Consider the following 21477-nt stretch of genomic DNA (forward strand, 5'->3'; position numbering starts at 1 on the left):
TCTTTGCTAGTCAGGATAGTATTCAGCACCCCCATGCCCCCTATCAGCTCTGATCTAAATTAAGCAGGTTAAAAAATTACGTGTCTCACCAAATTGCTGTTTTATAACTCGGTGTCATTGCAAAGTATAAATAAAAAATGAAAGTAATTTAATATCGGCTGTATGCTATTGCACAAAAAACAAATGCGCAAAGAACTATTGAAAAAGGTGTTAAGCCCAGTTTTTTATGAAATTAAGCTTCAACCAAGAATTTTGTTTGGTTAATCACTACTTTTCTGTTTTTTCATTAAATAGTTGCAAATGTTCCTTGTATAAAACAAATAGGAGGGTGACACTGTGGTTTTCATCATACCCAATGATTGTAAATCATGGTACTAGTACAGGAAATATTTTTGTGGCAGTTGTTATTTTATATTTGGTTCAGTCAGATCGTTACAAGCTTATCAATTATTTTATTTTATATACAGATAAAGATGTTTTTCATGGACTAGTGAAATGTTCTAAAAGCTCTTTTAACAGGTGTATTGTTGTATAGGGTTGCAGAAATTTTTTTTTTCCAACTCTCTGCATAGTAGGATAGTTGTTTCAGTAGCTGAATGAACTGGGTGACTGACCATTTGTGGTGCTTAAAATGGTGATACTAATGAAATGGCTTGTAAGTATTATGTGCATAGCCTTTCTTTGTAAACTCTTAAAACCCAGTTTGCATCTATGATTTATAACTGGTTTTGACAGTTAACTTATTTAATTAGTAATTATTCCTTAATCTCCTTATTTAATCATGTAGACTTTTGAATACATCTGGATAGAGGGAGGAAACAAGTGAAGTACACATCCAAATTGCAAAACTTATATAAATATACTGTAGGAAGCATTTTGTAACATGGGAAATATATGCAGGGTCTAGTCTTCAAAAGTTAACAAGGGAGCTAAGCATTTTTTTAAAGATAGCTTGTGTTGTTATAAAAATGCTGAATTAAATCTCTCCCAAAAATACCTTAGCTAAAATACTTTAGATAGATAGATACTTTATTAATCCCAAGGGGAAATTCACAATGTGCAATGTATTTATTCTCACAGAAAGATTTGATGCAATTTTTGCTCATATATGAAGACTTGATCAAAATTTGGAATCCAATTACAATACATCAGAAATTTGATTTCTATTTACTTAGACCGGGTTTGACCATTATATAGTGAGTGGCAACATTATGTAAAATGTATTGCATAAAATGTTTTACATAAAGAACACTGGGTAATAAAATTTAACATTTTTGTCACATGAATTAATACAGGCTAATCAAACAGTCTTTTTCTTGGAGATTTCAAATATCTAATTAGACTTTCTCAATCGTGTAAAGATTTTAACTAACACAATTAAAATGTACAATAAACATATATTTATACTGTACATAGATGCTGAGATCATCCCACCTAAAAGGTAGAAGAGTACAATTTTCTGATGTACTTTGCCTCAGGGTTAATTCTCAGAAGAATCTGGTAGTAGTTAGTAAGCATTCTAGGACCCCACTTGCTTTGGTATCGCTTTTTCATTTCAGAAGTTTCCTGATGAAACCATTCACCATGCTCATTGCTGACTGCTCCAAGATTTTTTGGGAAAAAGCCCAGATGAGAATCCAAGAAATGAATTGTTCAAGATGTAAACACTTTGATATTTACACTTTGACATGTGATCAGCAACTAGCATGCAGTTGTGCTTCAGACATGAAGCAGGAACCTGCTCTCTCAAAATGTCTCAGTGTGTTAAAGTTGGCAATTTCTGGCACAAAAGACTTTTTATCCCCTTCTTTAAAGTTAAAAAATGATCACAAACCGTAATGAAAACATGTTAATTATGAATTTAACTTTGAAAACCCTATGTATCTTAATAAGGATTTATATACCAAATATACAGCCTAAAAATGGTCATAACTCACAAGCTATTGGTTATAGAAATACTGTAGAATTACTTTTGAATTATAGAATTACTTTTGTGAAATCGGCATGAAAAAGTACTTTTAAAATACCCTAAAGTTGTTGACAGAATCTTTGTTGGTCAGTGATTTGGCATAAGATAATTTAGAGGCATTAGCTGTAGTTTACTGATTGTGTTTTTATTTGTATAATAACTGGATTGAAGTTGTAATCTTAAATAATGTAAAAAGTAATGAAATTTCTGTTTTGCCAAAATGTTTTGATGTCTGTAAAAAAGTTATCTTTCCATCTGTAAGAATCTTTTACAAAGAAAAGAGGTTGTATCCAGGAAATTAACTATTCTATTTACATGAAAGATTTAAAAAGCAGAAACTACAGAAAAAAGGACTTCAAACATTTATTTAAACCACTGTAAAGGAAATTGTTTACTTTGCTTTGAAGACATCAGAGTGTATAACTGTCTAGTTGTTTCCTTTTTGCAAAGAGTCTCATAGTTACTGCATAGCAATCAAGCTTTTAAGTTTAGTTCAGCATAGTAGAGGCCAACATTTTGTATTTTAGCAGAAAGTAATATCATTAAACATTGTGCAACATAGTCTATAGCTTCCAATAAGGTAGACTGTCTTCGTCTAACTGAGCTGCAGAAATGGGGAGATTCACTTAATATAAGGGAGCAAGACATAAAAGTAATTGAATGATCCCCCTATTCCTTTGTACAACTGAAGAAATTACTTCTGTTGTCAATATAGTTAAATGTTTAATCTTGCTTCTATGTATAAATTAATCATTGCGCAACTTTTATACTTTGTTCTTCCAAAAAGATGAATATCTTTGTAAGTCTTGCTTCTTTACTTCTGTATACTGTGAAGATTATAAAACTTCAACAAAGAAAAAAGCAGTGCACTTAAATTCCTAATCTATGTATTATCTGTGTCATCTGTAACTAAGACATGAATATTTAAATGTTTACTGAAAGAAGATTATGCATAAATCATCACTCCATATTCCTTAGCTTTAAAGTCTTAAGATGATTTCACACTCATTCTGTTTCTAGTCATTACTCGCTTTTGGGAGATTACACACAAATTTTTGGTAAGGTGAAAGCTGTGTTTTAATTAAATGTTACCCCAAAGACTTAAATTGTAAAAAGAAGGTTGGACTAATGAATGAATGCATATTTTCCACTCTGGGATTATCTCAAAAAAGAATGAAACATTGATTTATCTTCATATTCAAATAGTTAAGGAATTGATTAAGGTTTGATTGGTACAACAGAGACTTCTTAAGTAGATAACATATGAAACAGTGATTTGCAGTGGTGGATTAACAGAACACACCAGTTAAAGTTAACATGAAAATACATTAGATAAATAAGGGTACAGGATATTCAAATCCCAGATAGTGTACCTGTGCAAGGACTCAAAAAGACACTGATATGTTATATAGATTGATTATCTGAAAAAAAATACTTAAAGCCTTAAAAAGAAGGTGTGTTTCTGTGTACATTTTGTTTAGTGGTAGTCAGCCAGTCAATGAACAAGTTCCTTCTTTTTAAATCTTTTCTTAAGTATATAGTCTGGAGTATTGTTAAGTGCACAATGCTGTATGCCCATATATCTACTATTTCAGCTTTAACTCTATTGTTTTATCTACCCCTGCTTAAAATGTAACATAACATCCAACTGCTTAATCCAAGTCAGTGTATTAGGAGCCTTTCTCAGTAGCATTGTGCTTACAAATATGAGAAATAAAAGTAATGTAAAAAAATGCTTGGAATGTTCCAGCTTCTGGCTTCCAGGCATTGTGTTTGAATTCATGTTAGCTCTTGCTCTTAGTCTTTTGGAAGTATATGTCATAATGTTCTGCAAGCAGCGCTCTCAAAGTAAGTTTCATAAATACAACATTATATGCAAGGAAGCCAAGTTGGAAGGATCTTTTCTTGTATCTTATGCTGTTATACTTTTTCTTGTTGTAGGCTAGCCCTTTAACACAATGCTGGGCTTTGACTCCTGTCCAGTCATATTCATAGATATTTGTCTGTTAACTTGGCCCAAATGCTCAAATGGATTGTTTGGAAATGCCTTGTGTCAGTGAAGTTTACTGCTGTTACTACTGCAGAAAAAGGAAGCTATACATTTTGCATCAATGTGGGGTTTATCTCAAAGGGTCTGTGGCAGAGACTGAAAATAAAGCATGTGAAGTTGCTGCTTCCTTTGTTCAGTGTGAAATAAATTACCTTTTTTTCTTGAAATAAAGTCATGCTCAGTGTATTTAATTTTAAATACTTTACTAAGTTTTATGCATTTCACCAGAAACCTCTAACCATCTACTAGATTAACAGCACAAATACATTTATTAAATTGACTTATATCAACAGCTGTTAAAGCACATTTGTAAAAGTGCCTTGGCAATTAGCATTTTAAATAAAAAATCCAAGTTTGCGCCAGCAATCGGAAGGTGTGAATTAGATACATGCCAGAAGTTACTCTATTCCATTGGGCCTTTAAGCAAGGCCCTTAACCTGCAATTGCTTCATCCTGGGTATGACATTAATCTGCATCCAGCCCTGCAAGCAGGTCCTCCAATTTACAAGGAGAACTTGGGGGTTGGTGGCAGGATTGACACTCCATCCACCATAAAAAACCTCACACTGTTCCAAGTGTGGTGCTGAGGTGTGACCCACTCCACTCGGGTCCCAATCCAGGTGGTTTGTCGTATGGTGGGTGCGGCAATGAGCTATCAGCGTATGCTCCAAACCACTCTCTCTCTCACTCTCTCTCTCTCTGTAACCTAGTAGGCAAAAGTTTTTCCAGTTCATCTGCTTATTTTCTTAGTATGTTTTTGTCATTGAAGGAAAGGAATGAGCCAAAGCTCCCAGGTCACAAGACAGAAATCTGCCCTGGATATTCTCACTTATTCATTTTCCATTTACTTTTCCTGGTGAGAGCTTTACAGACAACATACTTTACGGAACATACCAGACCCCTGAATCCCAGTAACAGTCTTTAGTTACTCATGGGAATTCAGATTCATTGCCAGGTCAGCCAAGAGATATAGTTCGTCCTGCTTTTCCTAGGTCTACTCTCAGTGAGCCATGCCTGGTACGTTCTCTGCTGGGAGTATCGGGGCAATCCTAAATTCATTCCCTAATCATTTCAGCTGGCTCTTTTTGATCCGAAGGTCCAGTTGTTCATTTCCAGGGTCTTTCTTATTGATGAGTGCTTCGTTCTGTCAAAGAGAGTTAGTTTAGTAAGTCAAAATCCTCTTTGTGGATTCTTGCGTTTGTGATATAACCAGCACTTGTGATGATAGGTATGAATTGGGATAGTGAATGACCAATAATTGGAAAACGTCTTCCAAGGATTTAATTCTGGCTTACTGTGTTTTTTAAATAACTGCTGTTGCTGTATCAATTCATTAGACAACTTCACTTTAACTTAAACTCTCACTTGTGGACAAGGCCCCAGGATATGTGAACCTGCTTTCTTTGGATTAGCCACTCTTGCTTACCCTTAAAGTAGCGAGCCAATATTTTCTGGTATATAACAGTTACTTTAGATTTAAATCTGCAAGTTCTTATCCGGGTTACATCACAGTCACCTGGGAATTATTGAAGTACAAATCAAAGATAACATACTGATAAAGCAAGAAAACAGCATCATCCACTGAAAATAGCGATGCCACAGTTTGACTCCCATACAGATCACTCTTCAGGCCTTAGGTGCACCTTCATATTCTATCCTAGAAAATCATAGATGGGAGAATCCCACACTCAGTTTAAACAGACTTTAGGAAACCCATTACAACACATTTTTTTCCACAAATATAGAGATGGAATGGCATGCAGCTGCACTCCCAGTTCCCTACACCCTTAGAGGTCATTCCACTAGGCAGTGTGAACCTTTTCTAAATCCACAAAACACTGGCAGATATCCTTGACATCCAGCGTTCCAGACAAAAATTCACTTCAAGGAGCCAGAAAACGATTAGGAGCCAATGGCTTTGATTTAGGTGCCAAATAATTAAATATGTAAAATATGAATCTTTCCATTTCTTACCTTTCTAACCTCCATGTATGTGTGCCTAATTCTTTTCCATCTGTGCAGTACATCTTTCCCATGTACTTTGTGTCCATCTTGATTTGGGTAACCGAATGTCTTTCACACTATGTACGGTCATTAAGAACAGTGTATTTTATTCAGACTCTGAGTCTGTGTCACTACATGTCAGTGTTAGAGGGTCATCCAGTGTAATCTGGTCTTCTTTACTTCTTATTTGAAGTGCACCAGCAATCTTTTAAAATACATTTTGAAGATTTCTTGCTGTGTTTAGACGATGTTTAGATAGGGGTTCTGCTCCAGCTGTGGAAATGTTTCCCTTCCAGTAGATAGGACAAATTGGCACAGTGAAGAAAAAAGTGATAATAGATTCTATTTAAATAGGCTTAGCTCAATTTTAGCTGTCCAGTGTTCATTTTTTAAACAGAAGAGCATTTCAGCGACAAAGTCTCAGCTGTGGAAATGAATGTGCCCTCCAGTGGATGGGACAAAGCTACACATTAAATATGAAATTTATATAGAAGATTGCCTACAGTCTTTTAAAATACATTTTGATCAATTTTAGCTATACAGTGTTAACTTTGCAAGTAGCTTACAAGTAGCACATATTTCCACTGCTGAGCCTTTGCTGTAGAAATAACTGCCCCCTCTGGGGAAAGGGATTGAGGGGCTCAGTAGATATGAACGTGCCATAGAAGATAGGCTTACTAAAGACACTGTGCACTATTTTAATTAACCAGTGTTCATTTTACAAGGGAGCACAGCAGACAAGAATTACCATTGAATGATTTTTACGATTTTTTTAAAAACATTTTCCATCCATCCATCCATCCATCCATTGTCTCCCGCTTTTATCAATTTTAATCTGCCATATCAATATGCAATATACAGGAAGATTAGTTTATAGGTTAATGACACCTGCTGTGAAAACAAGATCCTCCCCTAATTTAAAGGAGTGCTCATGATAGGCAAGTTTTTTTTTTTTTTTAAAAACTATTTCATTCACATGGTTTGAATTGCTCATATGACACAGGTGAAATTTGAGTTCCAAAACAAGCCTTTCCCATTGAATTTTTTTCCTCTTTCACCAGAAAAAAAACTACCTGAGTAAATGTTGAAGAGCAAGGCACCATGTATGACATGAAAGTGGATTAATACATTTATTTTAATATTTGTCTTTTAAATGTCTTTGTACAGAGATCTTGGATATCAACTAATGAATTATTAATTATAATTATTACTATTATTAATATTTTACTAAATCCTATTTGTCATGTTTCTTGTTGATGAGCTCCCATTAAAAAATTATTGGCAACAGAACATATAGTGCACACACCAAAATGAATGAAGTAACAACTTACAAATTAGTATTTGTTGATACCAGTTTAGCAAAGTTTACTGCCCGCTGTGAATCACAGAGCACCGTGGTAAAATGACAATAACATGTAATATACCTGCACCCTGAAAATACAGACTTTATGACATCACTGTGTGTGAGGAAACAGTGGCAGGCAGCTGTGCATACTTGTTTATTGTTGGACCGGCTGGCATTTTGTACACAGAATTTTTTGGGTCCGATGTATACAATATCATATCATCTGCATATTGTGTGATTTTTTTTCTGTTCACGTCCTTTTCTGAAAAATCCTTTTATCTCTGTTGCTTTTCGAAAGTATACAGCCAACGGTTCAATGGTGATTGCAAAGAGCAAATATGATAAGGGGCATCCTTGTTGAGTACCACGTTCTAGTTTGAAGTTATCTGAAATAATGTTATTAATACAAGCTGAGGCTTTTGGACTAGTATAAAGTACTTTGATCCATACACATATGTTTGGGGAGAACCCATTTTGTGCAATGTGGTGAATAGATAGTTTATTCAACCATATCAAATGCTTTTTCTGCATCAAAAGATAAAAAGATCTCTGAGGTGTTAGATATAATGGGTGTATATATTATGTTAAACAAATGTTGAAGGTTAGAAGTTAAGCGTCCTATGATATTACTGAAAGAAGCACTTTCTCAACCCTTTTGGCTAGAACTTTGGAGAGTATCTTAACATTGTTATTCAGGAGAGAGATTGGTCTGTATGATGCACATTGTAGTAGTTCTTAGAAAAAAGTTGTAATAAATGCCTGGTGAAAAGTTTGAGGCAGAATATTGTTGTCTTTAGCTTCTATACATGTTGCTAATAATATTGGAGCTAACTTATTTGAGAATTTTTTTTATTAAAATTCCACTGGGTAGCCATCAGGGCCAGCTGCTTTCACACTTAGAAATGAGTTTATAGCATTTAGTAATTCTGAAAGTGTCAGCGGTTTATCCAGTTCCACAGCTCTAAGAGTATCTAGCTGTGGTATCTGTAATGCATCAAAAACTCATTAACTATGAAGTGTATTGTTATGTTGTCACTAATTGTTATTGGGGTATAAGGGATAAAATAGAAATAACATTGCTCTTTTTCTCTCCTCCCCTTAAACCCTCCCATTGTGCCTCTGCAAGTGAGGCAAGCCACACTTTGCAAAGTAGAATGAAACCCCCAGCACTGGTGTGAAGAAGGTTAAAACTGAGATATCTTGTGAAAATACATTCGAAATACAATAGATTAATTATATAATTTTAAACAGTCCAAATATAATAGACCAATGGTATGATGTTAAAGGAAAAAATAAAAACGGTAAAAAACCAGTAAAGGCTGGTTGCTTAAATAAAGGTGAGTGTGTGTGGGGTTAGCATTCCATGCAGTTCTTGCAGCGGTATACATAAGACAAACGTCAAAGCGAATCGCAACACATATACAGGAACATCAAAACGGTGTCAGAAGAAATGACTCACGATCACTGATTTATACGCACACAAATTCAACCGGACACACATTTAACAGGGACAATGTACAAGTAAGATTTAAGGCCAGTACTAAAAGTGCCAGAGAGCTGGCTGAATCTTGGCTATCAAACGAAAACTCCATTAACAGACATTTGGACATGAACCCAGCATATGCAAACTTAAGAAGAAGAACATCCTCAAAATAAATAAACCTTTATGACCAACACCCTCCTAACCCCACATTATTTTGCTATATATTGCCTTTGATTCTTGTACGTCTAATCATTATCCACTGATGACGGCTTCTGGCAGGAGCTGAAAGCTCAGGAATATAAACTACTTTATGATACGTGATTCATTCTCTCCCTTTGTGGATCTCCAACTATAAATATGTATATATATGTGTGTATGTATTTATATATATATATATATATATATATATATATATATAATATATATATATACTGTATATACAGTATATATACAGTTAGGTCCATAAATATTTGGTCAGAGACAACTTTTTTCTAATTTTGGTTCTGTACATTACCACAATTAATTTTAAATGAAACAACTCAGCTGCAGTTGAAGTGCAGACTTTCAGCTTTAATTCAGTGGGGTGAACAAAACGATTGCATAAAAATGTGAGGCAACTAAAGCATTTTTTTAACACAAATCCCTTCATTTCAAGGACTCAAAAGTAATTGGACATATTGACTCAAAGGCTATTTCATGGGCAGGTGTGGGCAAGTCCGTCGTTATGTCATTATCAATTAAGCAGATAAAAGGGCTGGAGTTGATTTGAGGTGTGGTGCTTGCATGTATAAGATTTTGTTGTGAACAGATGACATGCGGTCAAAGGAGCTCTCCATGCAGGTGAAAGAAGCCACTCTTAAGCTGCGAAAACAGAAAAAAAAACATCAGAGAAATTGCTACAATATTACGAGGGGCAAAATCTACAGTTTGGTACATCCTGAGAAAGAAAGCAAGCACTGGTGAACTCAGCAACGCAAAAATACCTGGACGTCCATGGAGGACAACAGTGGTGGATGATCACAGAATCATTTCCATGGTGAAGAGAAACCCCTTCACAACAGCCAACCAAGTGAACAACACTCTCCAGGGGGTAGGCGTATCGATATCCAAGTCTACCATAAAAAGAAGACTGCATGAAAGCAAATACAGAGGGTGCACTGCAAGGTGCAAGCCACTCATAAGCCTCAAGAATAGAAAGGCTAGATTGGACTTTGCTAAAGAACATCTAAAAAAGCCAGCACAGTTCTGGAAAAACATTCTTTGGACAGATGAAACCAAGATCAACCTCTACCAGAATGATGCCAAGAAAAAAGTATGGAGAAGGTGTGGAACAGCTCATTATCCAAAGCATACCACATCATCTGTAAAACACGGTGGAGGCAGTGTGATGGCTTGGGCGTGCATGGCTGCCAGTGGCACTGGGACACCAGTGTTTATTGATGATGTGACACAGGACAGAAGCAGCCGAATGAATTCTGAGGTGTTCAGAGACATACTGTCTGCTCAAATCCAGCTAAATGCAGTCAAATTGATTGGGCTACGTTTCATGATACAGATGGACAATGACCCAAAACATACAGCCAAAGCAACACAGGAGTTTATTAAAGCAAAGAAGTGGAAAATTCTTGAATGACCAAGTCAGTCACCTGATCTTAAACCAATTGAGCATGCATTTCACTTGTTGAAGACTAAACTTTGAACAGAAAGGCCCACAAACAAACAACAACTGAAAGCCGCCGCAGTAAAGGCCTGGCAGAGCATTAAAAAGGAGGAAACCCAGCATTTGGTGATGTCCATGAGTTCAAGACTTCAGGTTGTCATTGCCAGCAAAGGGTTTTCAATCAAGTATTAGAAATGAACATTTTATTTCCAGTTATTTAATTTGTCCAATTACTTTTGAGCCCCTGAAATGAAGGGATTGTGTTGAAAAAATGTTTTAGTTGCCTCACATTTTTATGCAATCGTTTTGTTCACCCCACTGAATTAAAGCTGAAAGTCTGCACTTCAACTGCATCTGAGTTGTTTAATTTAAAATTCATTGTGGTAATGTACAGAACCAAAATTAGAAAGATTAGATTGTCTCTGTCCGAATATTTATGGACATAACTATATATATGTGTATGTATATGTATATCTCTGGGACTGAGGTCACCGAGGTGGTCAAAAATCTCCTTGGTGGCAGGGCCCCGGGGGTGGATGAGATATGCCCGGAGTTCCTCAAGGCGCTCTGGATGTTGTAGGGCTGTCTTGGTTGACACGTCTCTGCAACATCGCATGGACATCAGGAACAGTGCCTCTGGATTGGCAGACCGGGGTGGTGGTCCCACTCTTTAAGTAGGGGGACCGGAAGGTGTGTTCCAACTACAGAGGAATCGCACTCGTCAGCCTCCCTGGAAAAGTCTATTCGGGGGTTCTGGAGAGGAGGGTCCATCAGATAGTCGAACCTCGGATTCAGGAGGAACAGTGTGGTTTTCGTCCTGGTCGTGGAACAGTGGACCAGCTCTACACCCTTAGAAGGGTCCTGGAGGGTGCATGGGAGTTCGCCCAACCAGTCTACATGTGTTTTGTGGACTTGGAAAAGGCGTTCGACCGTGTCCCTTGGGGAATCCTGTGGGGGGTACTCCGAGAGTATGGGGTACCGGACCCCCTGATAAGAGCTGTTCGGTCCCTGTACGATCGGTGTCAGAGCTTGGTCCGCATTGCCGGCAGTAAGTCGAACCCGTTTCCAGTGAGAGTTGGACTCTGCCAGGGCTGCCCTTTGTCACCGATTCTGTTCATAACTTTTATGGACAGAATTTCTAGGCGCAGCCAGGGTGTTGAGGGGGGTCCGGCTTGGTGGACTCAGGATTGGGTCACTGCTTTTTGCAGATGATGTTGTCCTGTTTGCTTCATCAGGCCGTGATCTTCAGCTCTCTCTGGATCGGTTCGCAGCTGAGTGTGAAGCGGCTGGGATGGGAATCAGCACCTCCAAATCCGAGACCATGGTCCTCAGCCGGAAAAGGGTGGAGTGCCCTCTCAGGGTTGGGAGCGAGATCCTGCCCCAAGTGGAGGAGTTCAAGTATCTCGGGGTCTTGTTCACGAGTGAGGGAAGAATGGAGCGTGAGATCGACAGGCGGATCGGTGCGGCGTCCGCAGTGATGCGGGCTCTGCATCGGTCTGTCGTGGTGAAAAAGGAGCTGAGCCGTAAGGCAAAGCTCTCAATTTACCAGTCGATCTATGTTCCTACCCTCACCTATGGTCATGAGCTATGGGTAGTGACCGAAAGAACGAGATCACGAATACAAGCGGCTGAAATGAGTTTTCTCCGCAGGGTGTCTGGGCTCTCCCTTAAAGATAGGGTGAGAAGCTCAGCCATCCGGGAGGGGCTCAGAGTAGAGCCGCTGCTCCTCCGCATCGAGAGGAGTCAGATGAGGTGGCTCGGGCATCTGATCAGGATGCCTCCTGGACGCCTCCCTGGTGAGGTGTTCCAGGCACGTCCAACTGGGAGGAGGTCCCGGGGAAGACCCAGGACACGCTGGAGGGACTATGTCTCCCAGCTGGCCTGGGAATGCCTCAGGATTCTCCCGGAAGAGCTAGAAGAAGTGGCCGGGGAGAGGGAAGTCTGGGAATCTCTGCTCAAGCTGCTGCCCCCGCGACCCGACCTCGGATAAGCGGAAGAGAATGGATGGATGGATGGATGGATGTATATGTATGTATATATATATATATATATATATATATATATATATATTATGTGTGTATGTTGTGACAGTTTAAGGTCTCAGTGACCCCTTGAACCCTCAGACTAGACGTCAGACACCAGATAAAAGTCCAATAATAATATTTATTATATTAATAAAGTGCACAAAGCACCCTCCACTCCACAATACTCAATAAATCAATAATAGCAATCAATCCTCCACTCCCAGATGCGTTGCCACCCTTCCACCCAGCTCAGCTCCCCGTCTGGGATTTCCCATCATCTTTTTATATCCCCTGACCCGGAAGTGTTTCTGTCCAATCAGTCCACAGTTCCTTTTCCCTTCCGGGTCAGGGTAAACAGTCCTTTTCTTCACCCCGGGAGCACGTCGTTCCTTCCTGTCACGTGACCGTGACGTACTCCCGGGTTATAGGGCACATAAGAGTCCACAAGCCCCCTTACAGCAACTCCCGGTGGCCCCCAAGGTATCCAGCAGGGCTGTGTATAAAAACTACATAGTCCATGAGGCCCTGCTGGAACTCGGGGCACGTCCACGCTGCTGGGAGAGCTCCTCCTGGCGGCCTGGGGGTGAGGGCCGGAGTAGAAAGCCGGCAATCCTTCACAATGTGTATGTGTATGTATGTATGTGTATATATATATATATATATATATATATATATATATACAGTGAGAGAGACTTAGAAAAACAAACAATTAAAAATCAATACGTGCCGTTCGAGCTTTTAAGTATGCGAAGCACCGTGCGGGAAGCATATCGCTTGACAAACCAGCTGCAAGAAAGGGAGCAACGTGAAGATAATCTTTCAGCATTTTTAGATGAGCGTCCGTATCGTCTAGGGGTGCGAACAGCCCCCCTACTCACACCCTCTCCATCAGGAGCAGAGAATGTCAGAGCAAGAGAGAGAGAGAGAGAAAGGCAAACAATCAAAAATCAATACGTGCTGTTTGATCTTTTAAGTATGCGAAGCACCATGCAGGAAGCATATCACTTGACAAAGCAACCACATTTAAGCCGAGCAAGGAAGAGAGCAATGTGAAAGTAATCTTTCATTGTTTTTTGAGGAGCGGCCGTGTCTTCTAGGGGTGCGAACAGCCCCCGTGCTCATGATATATTTGAGGAGTTTTATTTAATACATAATACGCGCTCTGGTTGGGTAGCTTCTCAGCCATCTGCCAATAGCGTCCCTTGTATGAAATCAACTGGGCAAACCAACTGAGGAAGCATGTACAAGAAATTAAAAGACCCATTGTCCGCAGAAATCCGCGAACCAGCAAAAAATCTGCGATATATATTTAAAAATGCTTACATATAAAATCTGCGATAGAGTGAAGCCGCGAAAGTCGAAGCACGATATAGTGAGGGATTACTGTATGTGTGTGTATATATATATATATATATATATATATATATATATATATATATATATATATATATATATATATGTATATATATATATATATATATATACAGTGATCCCTCGCTATATCGCGCTTCGCCTTTCGCGGCTTCACTCCATCGCGGATTTTATATGTAAGCATATTTAAATATTTATCGCGGATTTTTCGCTGCTTCGCGGGTTTCTGTGGACAATGGGTCTTTTAATTTCTGGTACATGCTTCCTCAGTTGGTTTGCCCAGTTGATTTCATACAAGGGACGCTATTGGCAGATGGCTGAGAAGCTACCCAACTTACTTTCTCTCTCTCTCTCTCTCTCTCTCTCTTGCGCTGACGTAGGGGGGTGTGAGCAGGGGGGCTGTGTGCAGCTGCTTCCTGAAGGTCATGCTGCACGGTGCTTTGCATACTTAAAAGCTCAAAGGGCACGTATTGATTTTTGACTTTGTTTTTCTGTTGGATCTCTCTCTCTCTCTCTCTCTCTCTCTCTCTCTCTCTCTCTCTGCTCCTGACAGAGGGGGTGTGAGCTGCCGCCTTCAACAGCTTTGTACTGGCGGTGCTTCGCATACTTAAAAGCCAAAAAGCCCTATTGATTTCTTTTTGACTGCTTGCTTTGCACTCCTTTGAAAAGGAAGATATGTTTGCATTCTTTTAATTGTGAGACAGAACTGTCATCTCTGTCTTATCATGGAGCACAGTTTAAACTTTTGAAAAAGAGACAAATGTTTGTTTGCAGTGTTTGAATAACGTTCCTGTCTCTCTACAACCTCCTGTGTTTCTGCGCAAATCTGTGACCCAAGCATGACATTCTAAAAATAACCATATAAACATATGGTTTCTACTTCGCAGATTTTCCTATTTCGCGGGTGGCTCTGGAACGCAACCCCCGCGATGGAGGAGGGATTACTGTATATATGTGTGTGTATATTAGTGCTGGGAGGTATACCGGTTCATACCGAAAACCGTTTTTTATTTTTGTTATGATATGGATTTTTCTTATACCACAACACCGGTTTAAATAGCCTAAACAGCGTTCGGAATGTGGCACAGTGGGAAACTGTTTAAGGGGGGACCTTTTTCACTGCTACACCGCTAAACACGCATGCCATGGAGTAAATGCGTTAGTGGAGGTATTGCACTGTGAAAATGGACAGAGAACCTTCTGAAACTGAAGCTGTAGCAGACAATAAAGTTGAACTTTTGCCAAAAAAGGGAGTCATGTCTGTTGTCTGGAGATACTTTGGTTTTAAAAGGTCGGATGTGGACCATTATTATTTTAAAGTATGTGACTGCTGTTTCTATAGTACTGGGCAAGTAGCTCTTTTTTTTCCCCCCCAATACTTGAATACTGTGTAATGTACCTAGGTATTGTGTAATAGTGTGACGATGCCGGTCCCCTACAGACTCCCTCTTCCCACATGGGAGTCTGTTTAATCAGCACCATCGATAGTTATGACCGCGATGAGCTGACAAATTTCATTGAAGCCAGAGGATGGTGGAAAGCGCTCAAGTGCTTTTATTAAAAACAGTCAAAAGTAAAAACAAGTGTCCATTGTGCAGTGTTACAAAAAAAATACAGTTCCCAAATAAATGGCAAATCCATAAAACCAGTGAAACTTGGGGATAAAATCCATAATAACTAAATCCGTTAAAATGCAGTCTCTCTCCTCAACCGATCGCAGCCCACCACCTTCTGTCTCCCTGGCACACCCATCACTGGTGTTGCCGGCGGAGCTTCTGCAGCACAAACTCCTTTCTGCCGGCTTGGCTGCTGCCACACTGTGCAGCCAGACCGTCCGAGGTCGGCACACCTCTCGTCTTCCTTTGCGCTTACTCAGTTGCTCCTCGGATCCATTGGAATGCCTTTGCAGTCACTGATCCACGGCTCTGGAATGCCCTACCAGAGAACTTGAGAACACAGCAGATTGTGGGCTGTTTTAAAAAACAGCTAAAGACTTTTTTTTTTATTTAGGAAAGCATATTAACAAGAATGCCACTATTTATTGTTGTTTTATCTCTGTTTTTATCTTCTTTTGTCTTTGTTAAATATTTTTATGTAGCACTTTGAGATTTACTACTAATGTAAAGTACCTTATAAATAAAATGAATTGCTATTATTATTGCCTTACATCTTGCTTGCCCCACTCTACACGCTTAGTCAGTGGGGAGAACCAGCCCCTAGAGCGCCTCAGCCTACGCTTCCTCATGGAGCCCCAGCTTGTGCTGCCTTCTTCTTCCTGGTGTCTGGTTTGTCTCCCATGACTTCCTTTTCCCTTCTTTAACCTCCTTCTGATCTATCTTTTCTTTTTTCCTTCCCCCTATTCTGCCAGCCCATAAATAATACTTCTCCGTGGACGCTGTGCCTTAATCACACACCTTAGGAAGCCGATGAAGCAATTGAGAACGATTACACCTGCACGTGCAGGTGCGACTCACCCCAATTACCTCTTCAACTCCCCACGGTTGTGCAGTCACACCCACGGAGACGGACATGGCTAACTGGATTTAAAAACTGGCTATATTTTTTTTTTTTGAAGCCGCGTACCCACTATACCACAAATAGCATTATAAATGCAAGTTGCATTTTTATTATTTATGTATATAGCTTAGGTTGAAGCAAAGTCCATATTAATGCAATTTGCCCTTGTTTTATTTTATTTTTATTTGGCGAATACTGTGTAATGTACCTGGGCTTGAAGCCTTGAAGTAATAGTATTATCACTGGAAGTTGTACTATTATTTATTTTATTGTTATTATTTATTAGTTTAAATATTATGCAGTTTAATTATGGTAAAGTTGTTTAAAAAGTCACTTTAATGTGTCATTGGGCAGAGATTGTTAACATTAACAGAAAGTGTAGTTGGGTTACAAAAAACATTGACTACTTATTCCTTTTCTAAGATAGGTTCAGTGCAATACAACTTTTGACAAGCACCTCTGGATATTTTACTAAGTCTAAATGCCTCTTTCAATGGTTGAGAATATATTGTCAAAATTATAGTTTAAGTTGTTTGCAAAATTTGTTCAATAAAAAGATTCTGTATTTTGGCTGCAACTATCATGCAATGTGATTCCTTCTGTTTATTAGTGCCACCCCCTTAAAAACTATCAACTATATGGGGCCATGCAACATGTATTAATACTTGTGTGCACATTAAAATGTTTTTTTGTACAATGTACAGTTCTCATGACAGTGGAATAGGTTATTCTTAGCCAGTCTACTGCAGTAATTGCAGTGGAAAATGTGGTTAACATCCACACATGCACGGGAAACCGGTATAATTTTGAAAAATACAGTGATATAGAATTTTGGTCATACTGCCCAGCACTAATGTGTGTGTGTGTATATATATATATATATATATATATATATATATATATATATATATATATATATATATATGTAATAATATAATGTACATTTTATTATGTTTATATTATTTGAACTGTGTTATGTTAAGCAACTGTTTGTGAAGTTTGCATGTTTCTAAAATGAACATTTAAAACCCCTTTGTTCATATACCAATACAATTGCTTTCTGGTTTATATGGTTCTCTAAATTAGTAGTGTGTGCTGCTTATGTTATTGTTTATTAAGCTCTCATATAGTAAATAAAGTGCAAATGAAGGCAATCTTATTAAACTGCTGGAAAGTCTCCATGAATGTATTTTACTCTTATTCCTCAGGCTGTCCCTGCAAAGCTATCTCTGGATGCTCTGATGCAGATGTCTGGGCCACAAGTCACAGAGACCATGAGAGAGTTTGGTTTGAGTGCTGAAGAGTGCTCACGGCTAAATAGTGCCCTTTCTTGTTTAAAGAGGGTCAGTGAGTCAGGTAGGTGGTAATTTACTCCCCAGCTACTTACTACCAAATAGGCTGGTAAATGGCAATAGCCAGAATTGTTTAGTTCTGCTGTTTCCTGTTACTAAACAGTGTCTACAAAACTTTAGAAATGTGCCACCAAGGAACCTTTAATAACAATGATGATGTTAAGCACTTATGACTTTTTATGTTTAGTAAAAATAGATTTTTTAGAATAAATCCTACTATTTCCTCTTGGAACTACTTACTGAAAAATAGTGCACAAGCACTACCATTTCATATTGTGTAGAAAATGTACAGTATTTATTGCAAATGACTGCTGCATGACACAACTCAGACAATAAACTAATGTTAGCTGTAAAACAGGAGCAGATGCTAATACATGCGCAATTTAAAAGCAGGAGCATTTTGTCATAATAGCCAAAGTATTTCTGTAAATTTGAAAAGAAGGTTACAGAAAAGGAGCTCTTTCAAGCATTCATAAACAAATGCATTTATTTAGAATGTGGATTAACCTTGCTCTTGTTAAGTCTCTTTTTCTTAATTACTGTTTTGTGATTGTCTGCTTATAAGGAATGGGAATTTCTTTGGATCCCTTGATGTAATATGTACTAGAGTCACGATATATATTGTATTTTTTATGTTTATTATCTGCCTGAAGCTAAAGGTGAAATTTTATATTTATGGACAAAATGAGTCAGTGTATTGCATCTAATAACAAAAACTGTTGATTCAGTTAGTCTCAATTAAATCTTTTTTTTTATTTGTTTAAACTGGAAATGAATGTCAAGCATCTCAGCAGTCTTCACTGTACAATTGGGAGCATTCATATTGATACTTACCTTTGGTTGATTCTTTTTGAGATTGAGCCTGTAGTAGGGTCGTTAAATAGTAATTGAGACTAGAATGAATTAACATTTTGTATGAATAAATGGAAATATGTATTTGTAGTTCTTGGGACTGCATTAATGTCTGTTGTCACAGGTCAAATTTAGAACATTAGCTTGTTGTTTTTATAATAAATAAACCTTCATATAAAAACAATGTATTTAAAACAGTACTTATAAGTTGTTAAACACTGGTAAATGTCCATGTTGCCTCTCCAGTGCAATTGTCACTTTCATTTGCAGTCAGGAATGATAAAGAGAGAGCAATTGTCTGTGGCCAATACCAGCAAAACCATTGCCTTTTTTGGGGGGATTGTCTTGCTGTTGCCTCTCCAGCGCACCAGTTGTCACTTTCATTTCCACCAAAGCAGGTGAAGTTGATCTATAATTGCTTATATTTCCTAACTGGGCAGATTGATGTCCCTGAAGCTTAATTGACTTGGTGTTATACTGTGATGATTAAGTGCTCCTTTAATTTTTTTGAGCAGTATGTATCTATGAATCTATTTGACTCCCTAACCGAAGAGACCATAAAAGGTTTATTTTCTACATGACTGCCAAGATCTGGTAGCATCTTAGGTTAGTTTTGCATTTTTGAACTTCTATGGTTGTGCATTATTGCTGTGGCACTTAAAAGCTAACAGTCATGTTTTCCTATCTTTGAATACCAAAAAGTACAATGTCATATGGGCACTTTGGAAGAAACCATGGCATAAAGGGGCAATGCAAATTGGTCTTGTATGAGTTAATATGGATGTGGGTGACACTTGATATTTAAAATCCTCTGAAGATTTCGTTCCTGTTTGCTTGCAATGTTGCCAGGCAAGGCTCAAATTTGCTAAAGAACTTTAATGAAATTAAATCAAAAAGTCTGTAAAATTGATGGATGCATGAATTTATTGGCATTCATTTTATCTGTATGTATTGTATTTGAAGTGGTTAGCAGGATTTCTTTTATGTTTCAGGTGGGGATCTTAGAGAAGAGACTAACCAATTGCCCTCATTAGACTTAAAAAGAGACAACAATATTATTACTTCAGCAGATCAGCTTCTTTGGCCTTCCGCAGCAATGCATCCTCATAGCCCTTCTCCATTAGAAAGGAAATCTTGCAGCCAACCTCGCTCAATTTCTGTATCTGCTATTACCTCCTCGGACTGCTTGGCTCCATCAAACCAGGGCCCATACATCTACATGGATAATCTACCAGACCCATTTCCATCCTCACCACACCTAAGCTACAGAGTAACCCCACATGCTATTACCATTACACCTCCTGCTACCCCTCCTTTGAAGAGGAAGAACAAGTTGAAGACTCCACGTACTCCCCCAGCCCCTTCACGGAAAATCATGCACCTCCTGCCTGACCTCTCCATAATCACCCGGAGCAAATCTCATGAGTCCCAGCTGGCAAATCGCATCGATGAAGTGTCTGCAAACAAGTATGTGTACAGTGGAATCATTATGTTTATTCCTTCATCTTGTGGCTTGAATTTATTTTTGTAATATTGTAGGCTATTGTGTTGACTTCTGATAACATCAATACAATACTTTTATATCTTGTTGCTGTAAACTCTGAAATTCAACTTTCATATCACAAAAGAAAATATAGTATTGGAAGAGCATTGACAATGAAATACTTAAATATAACTGTTAGCATAATGCCCCCAAAATAGTAACACATCAGCAAGTAGTAAAGAAGAAAAGCTACAGATTCTAACTTTTTCTTAGAGCAGCATAGGTCATTTAAGAGGGACAAAGAAGTTCTTAACTTTTCAACTTAGAGCAGAGAATTTATCCACACACAATTTTGTAGTAGTCAAAGTAGATAACTACTGCTTTGGAATTAAAGTTCAAATATGTTATCACATATGTAGAGTACAGTGAAATTCTTAATTACAGTGTCCTGCATCTGCATCTTGAGCAAGCCATTGAGAAAAGAAATGGATTAAGCTAAAGATAAGATTCAGGCTTTGAATACATACTATGCATCTGAATTATCTGTGTTTACTGCTTTCGGTTTTGAAAAGTGATTATGCTCTTTATCCAATGCTAATATTTGCCCCGAAATGCTTTTGTCACCTTATTTGTGTCATCTGGATGTTTAGTAGATATTCTTGGATAGTTGTAGTCATTTTACTATATAGTTCTTGTGTATTAAACGACCAAAATGGAAATTGCCTTTTTTATTTACTAATTATTAATTCCTTACTATTATATACACTATATAAACTAGGGACCAAAAATATGTTCCTGTTTCAATTCAGGAGTGGAAAATAATAAAGTTTACCTTTTTGGAAAAGTGAATGTGTGAAAACTTCAGTTTTGAACAATAATTCAATTGTTTTTCAAATTGCACACATTATTACAGGGAAAAGCTGGAATTTTTTTTGCATTCATTTTTATACAAATATACAGAGGCTCAACATAATGTTATGATGTATCTAGCAACCAGGCTTTTACATATACTAACCCCATTTTATTATTAAACTACTCAGAGTGGTTTGGGACTAATTCTATATATTTTATATATTGAGTGAGAGTGAATTACATCCTACTGCAGAATGTTCTGATCTTACTTAAACATAGTTGAGTTATTTATTAAATAATAATATTGTTTATAAAAGACAGTAGATAATCAACAACTAATAATGTTGAAGAATGAAAAGGATTAATTTCTTTTACTGACAGTACTAAGGTGTTGTACCGTGTTAGCCATTATGAATGTAGAGAAAAGCCAAGCAAAATGACACCTTGACAGATACTGTATGAGTTATATCAGTTGCTCTGTGTTTTAGTTCAGTCTTTCAAATTGTGTTCCTGCT

At 37.9% G+C, this 21477-nt stretch overlaps 1 protein-coding gene and 1 long non-coding RNA gene across 2 annotated transcripts in view; one reads left to right on the forward strand and one right to left on the reverse strand.

The window, feature by feature from the left end:
* ksr1b (kinase suppressor of ras 1b) overlaps positions 1 to 21477 on the forward strand; it is a 192048-nt gene that overhangs the window by 103427 nt on the left and 67144 nt on the right. The window contains exons 3-4 of the mRNA XM_051931228.1: positions 17632 to 17779; positions 19620 to 20094. Coding sequence (XP_051787188.1) covers positions 17632 to 17779; positions 19620 to 20094 — 623 coding nt within the window. The remainder of the gene's footprint in view (positions 1 to 17631; positions 17780 to 19619; positions 20095 to 21477) is intronic.
* Positions 1 to 21477, reverse strand: part of LOC127529003 (uncharacterized) — a 194411-nt gene that overhangs the window by 77202 nt on the left and 95732 nt on the right. The window lies entirely within an intron of this gene.

Source organism: Erpetoichthys calabaricus, chromosome 8 (genome assembly GCF_900747795.2).
Source record: "Erpetoichthys calabaricus chromosome 8, fErpCal1.3, whole genome shotgun sequence".
Classification (NCBI taxonomy): Eukaryota; Metazoa; Chordata; class Cladistia; order Polypteriformes; family Polypteridae; genus Erpetoichthys; species Erpetoichthys calabaricus.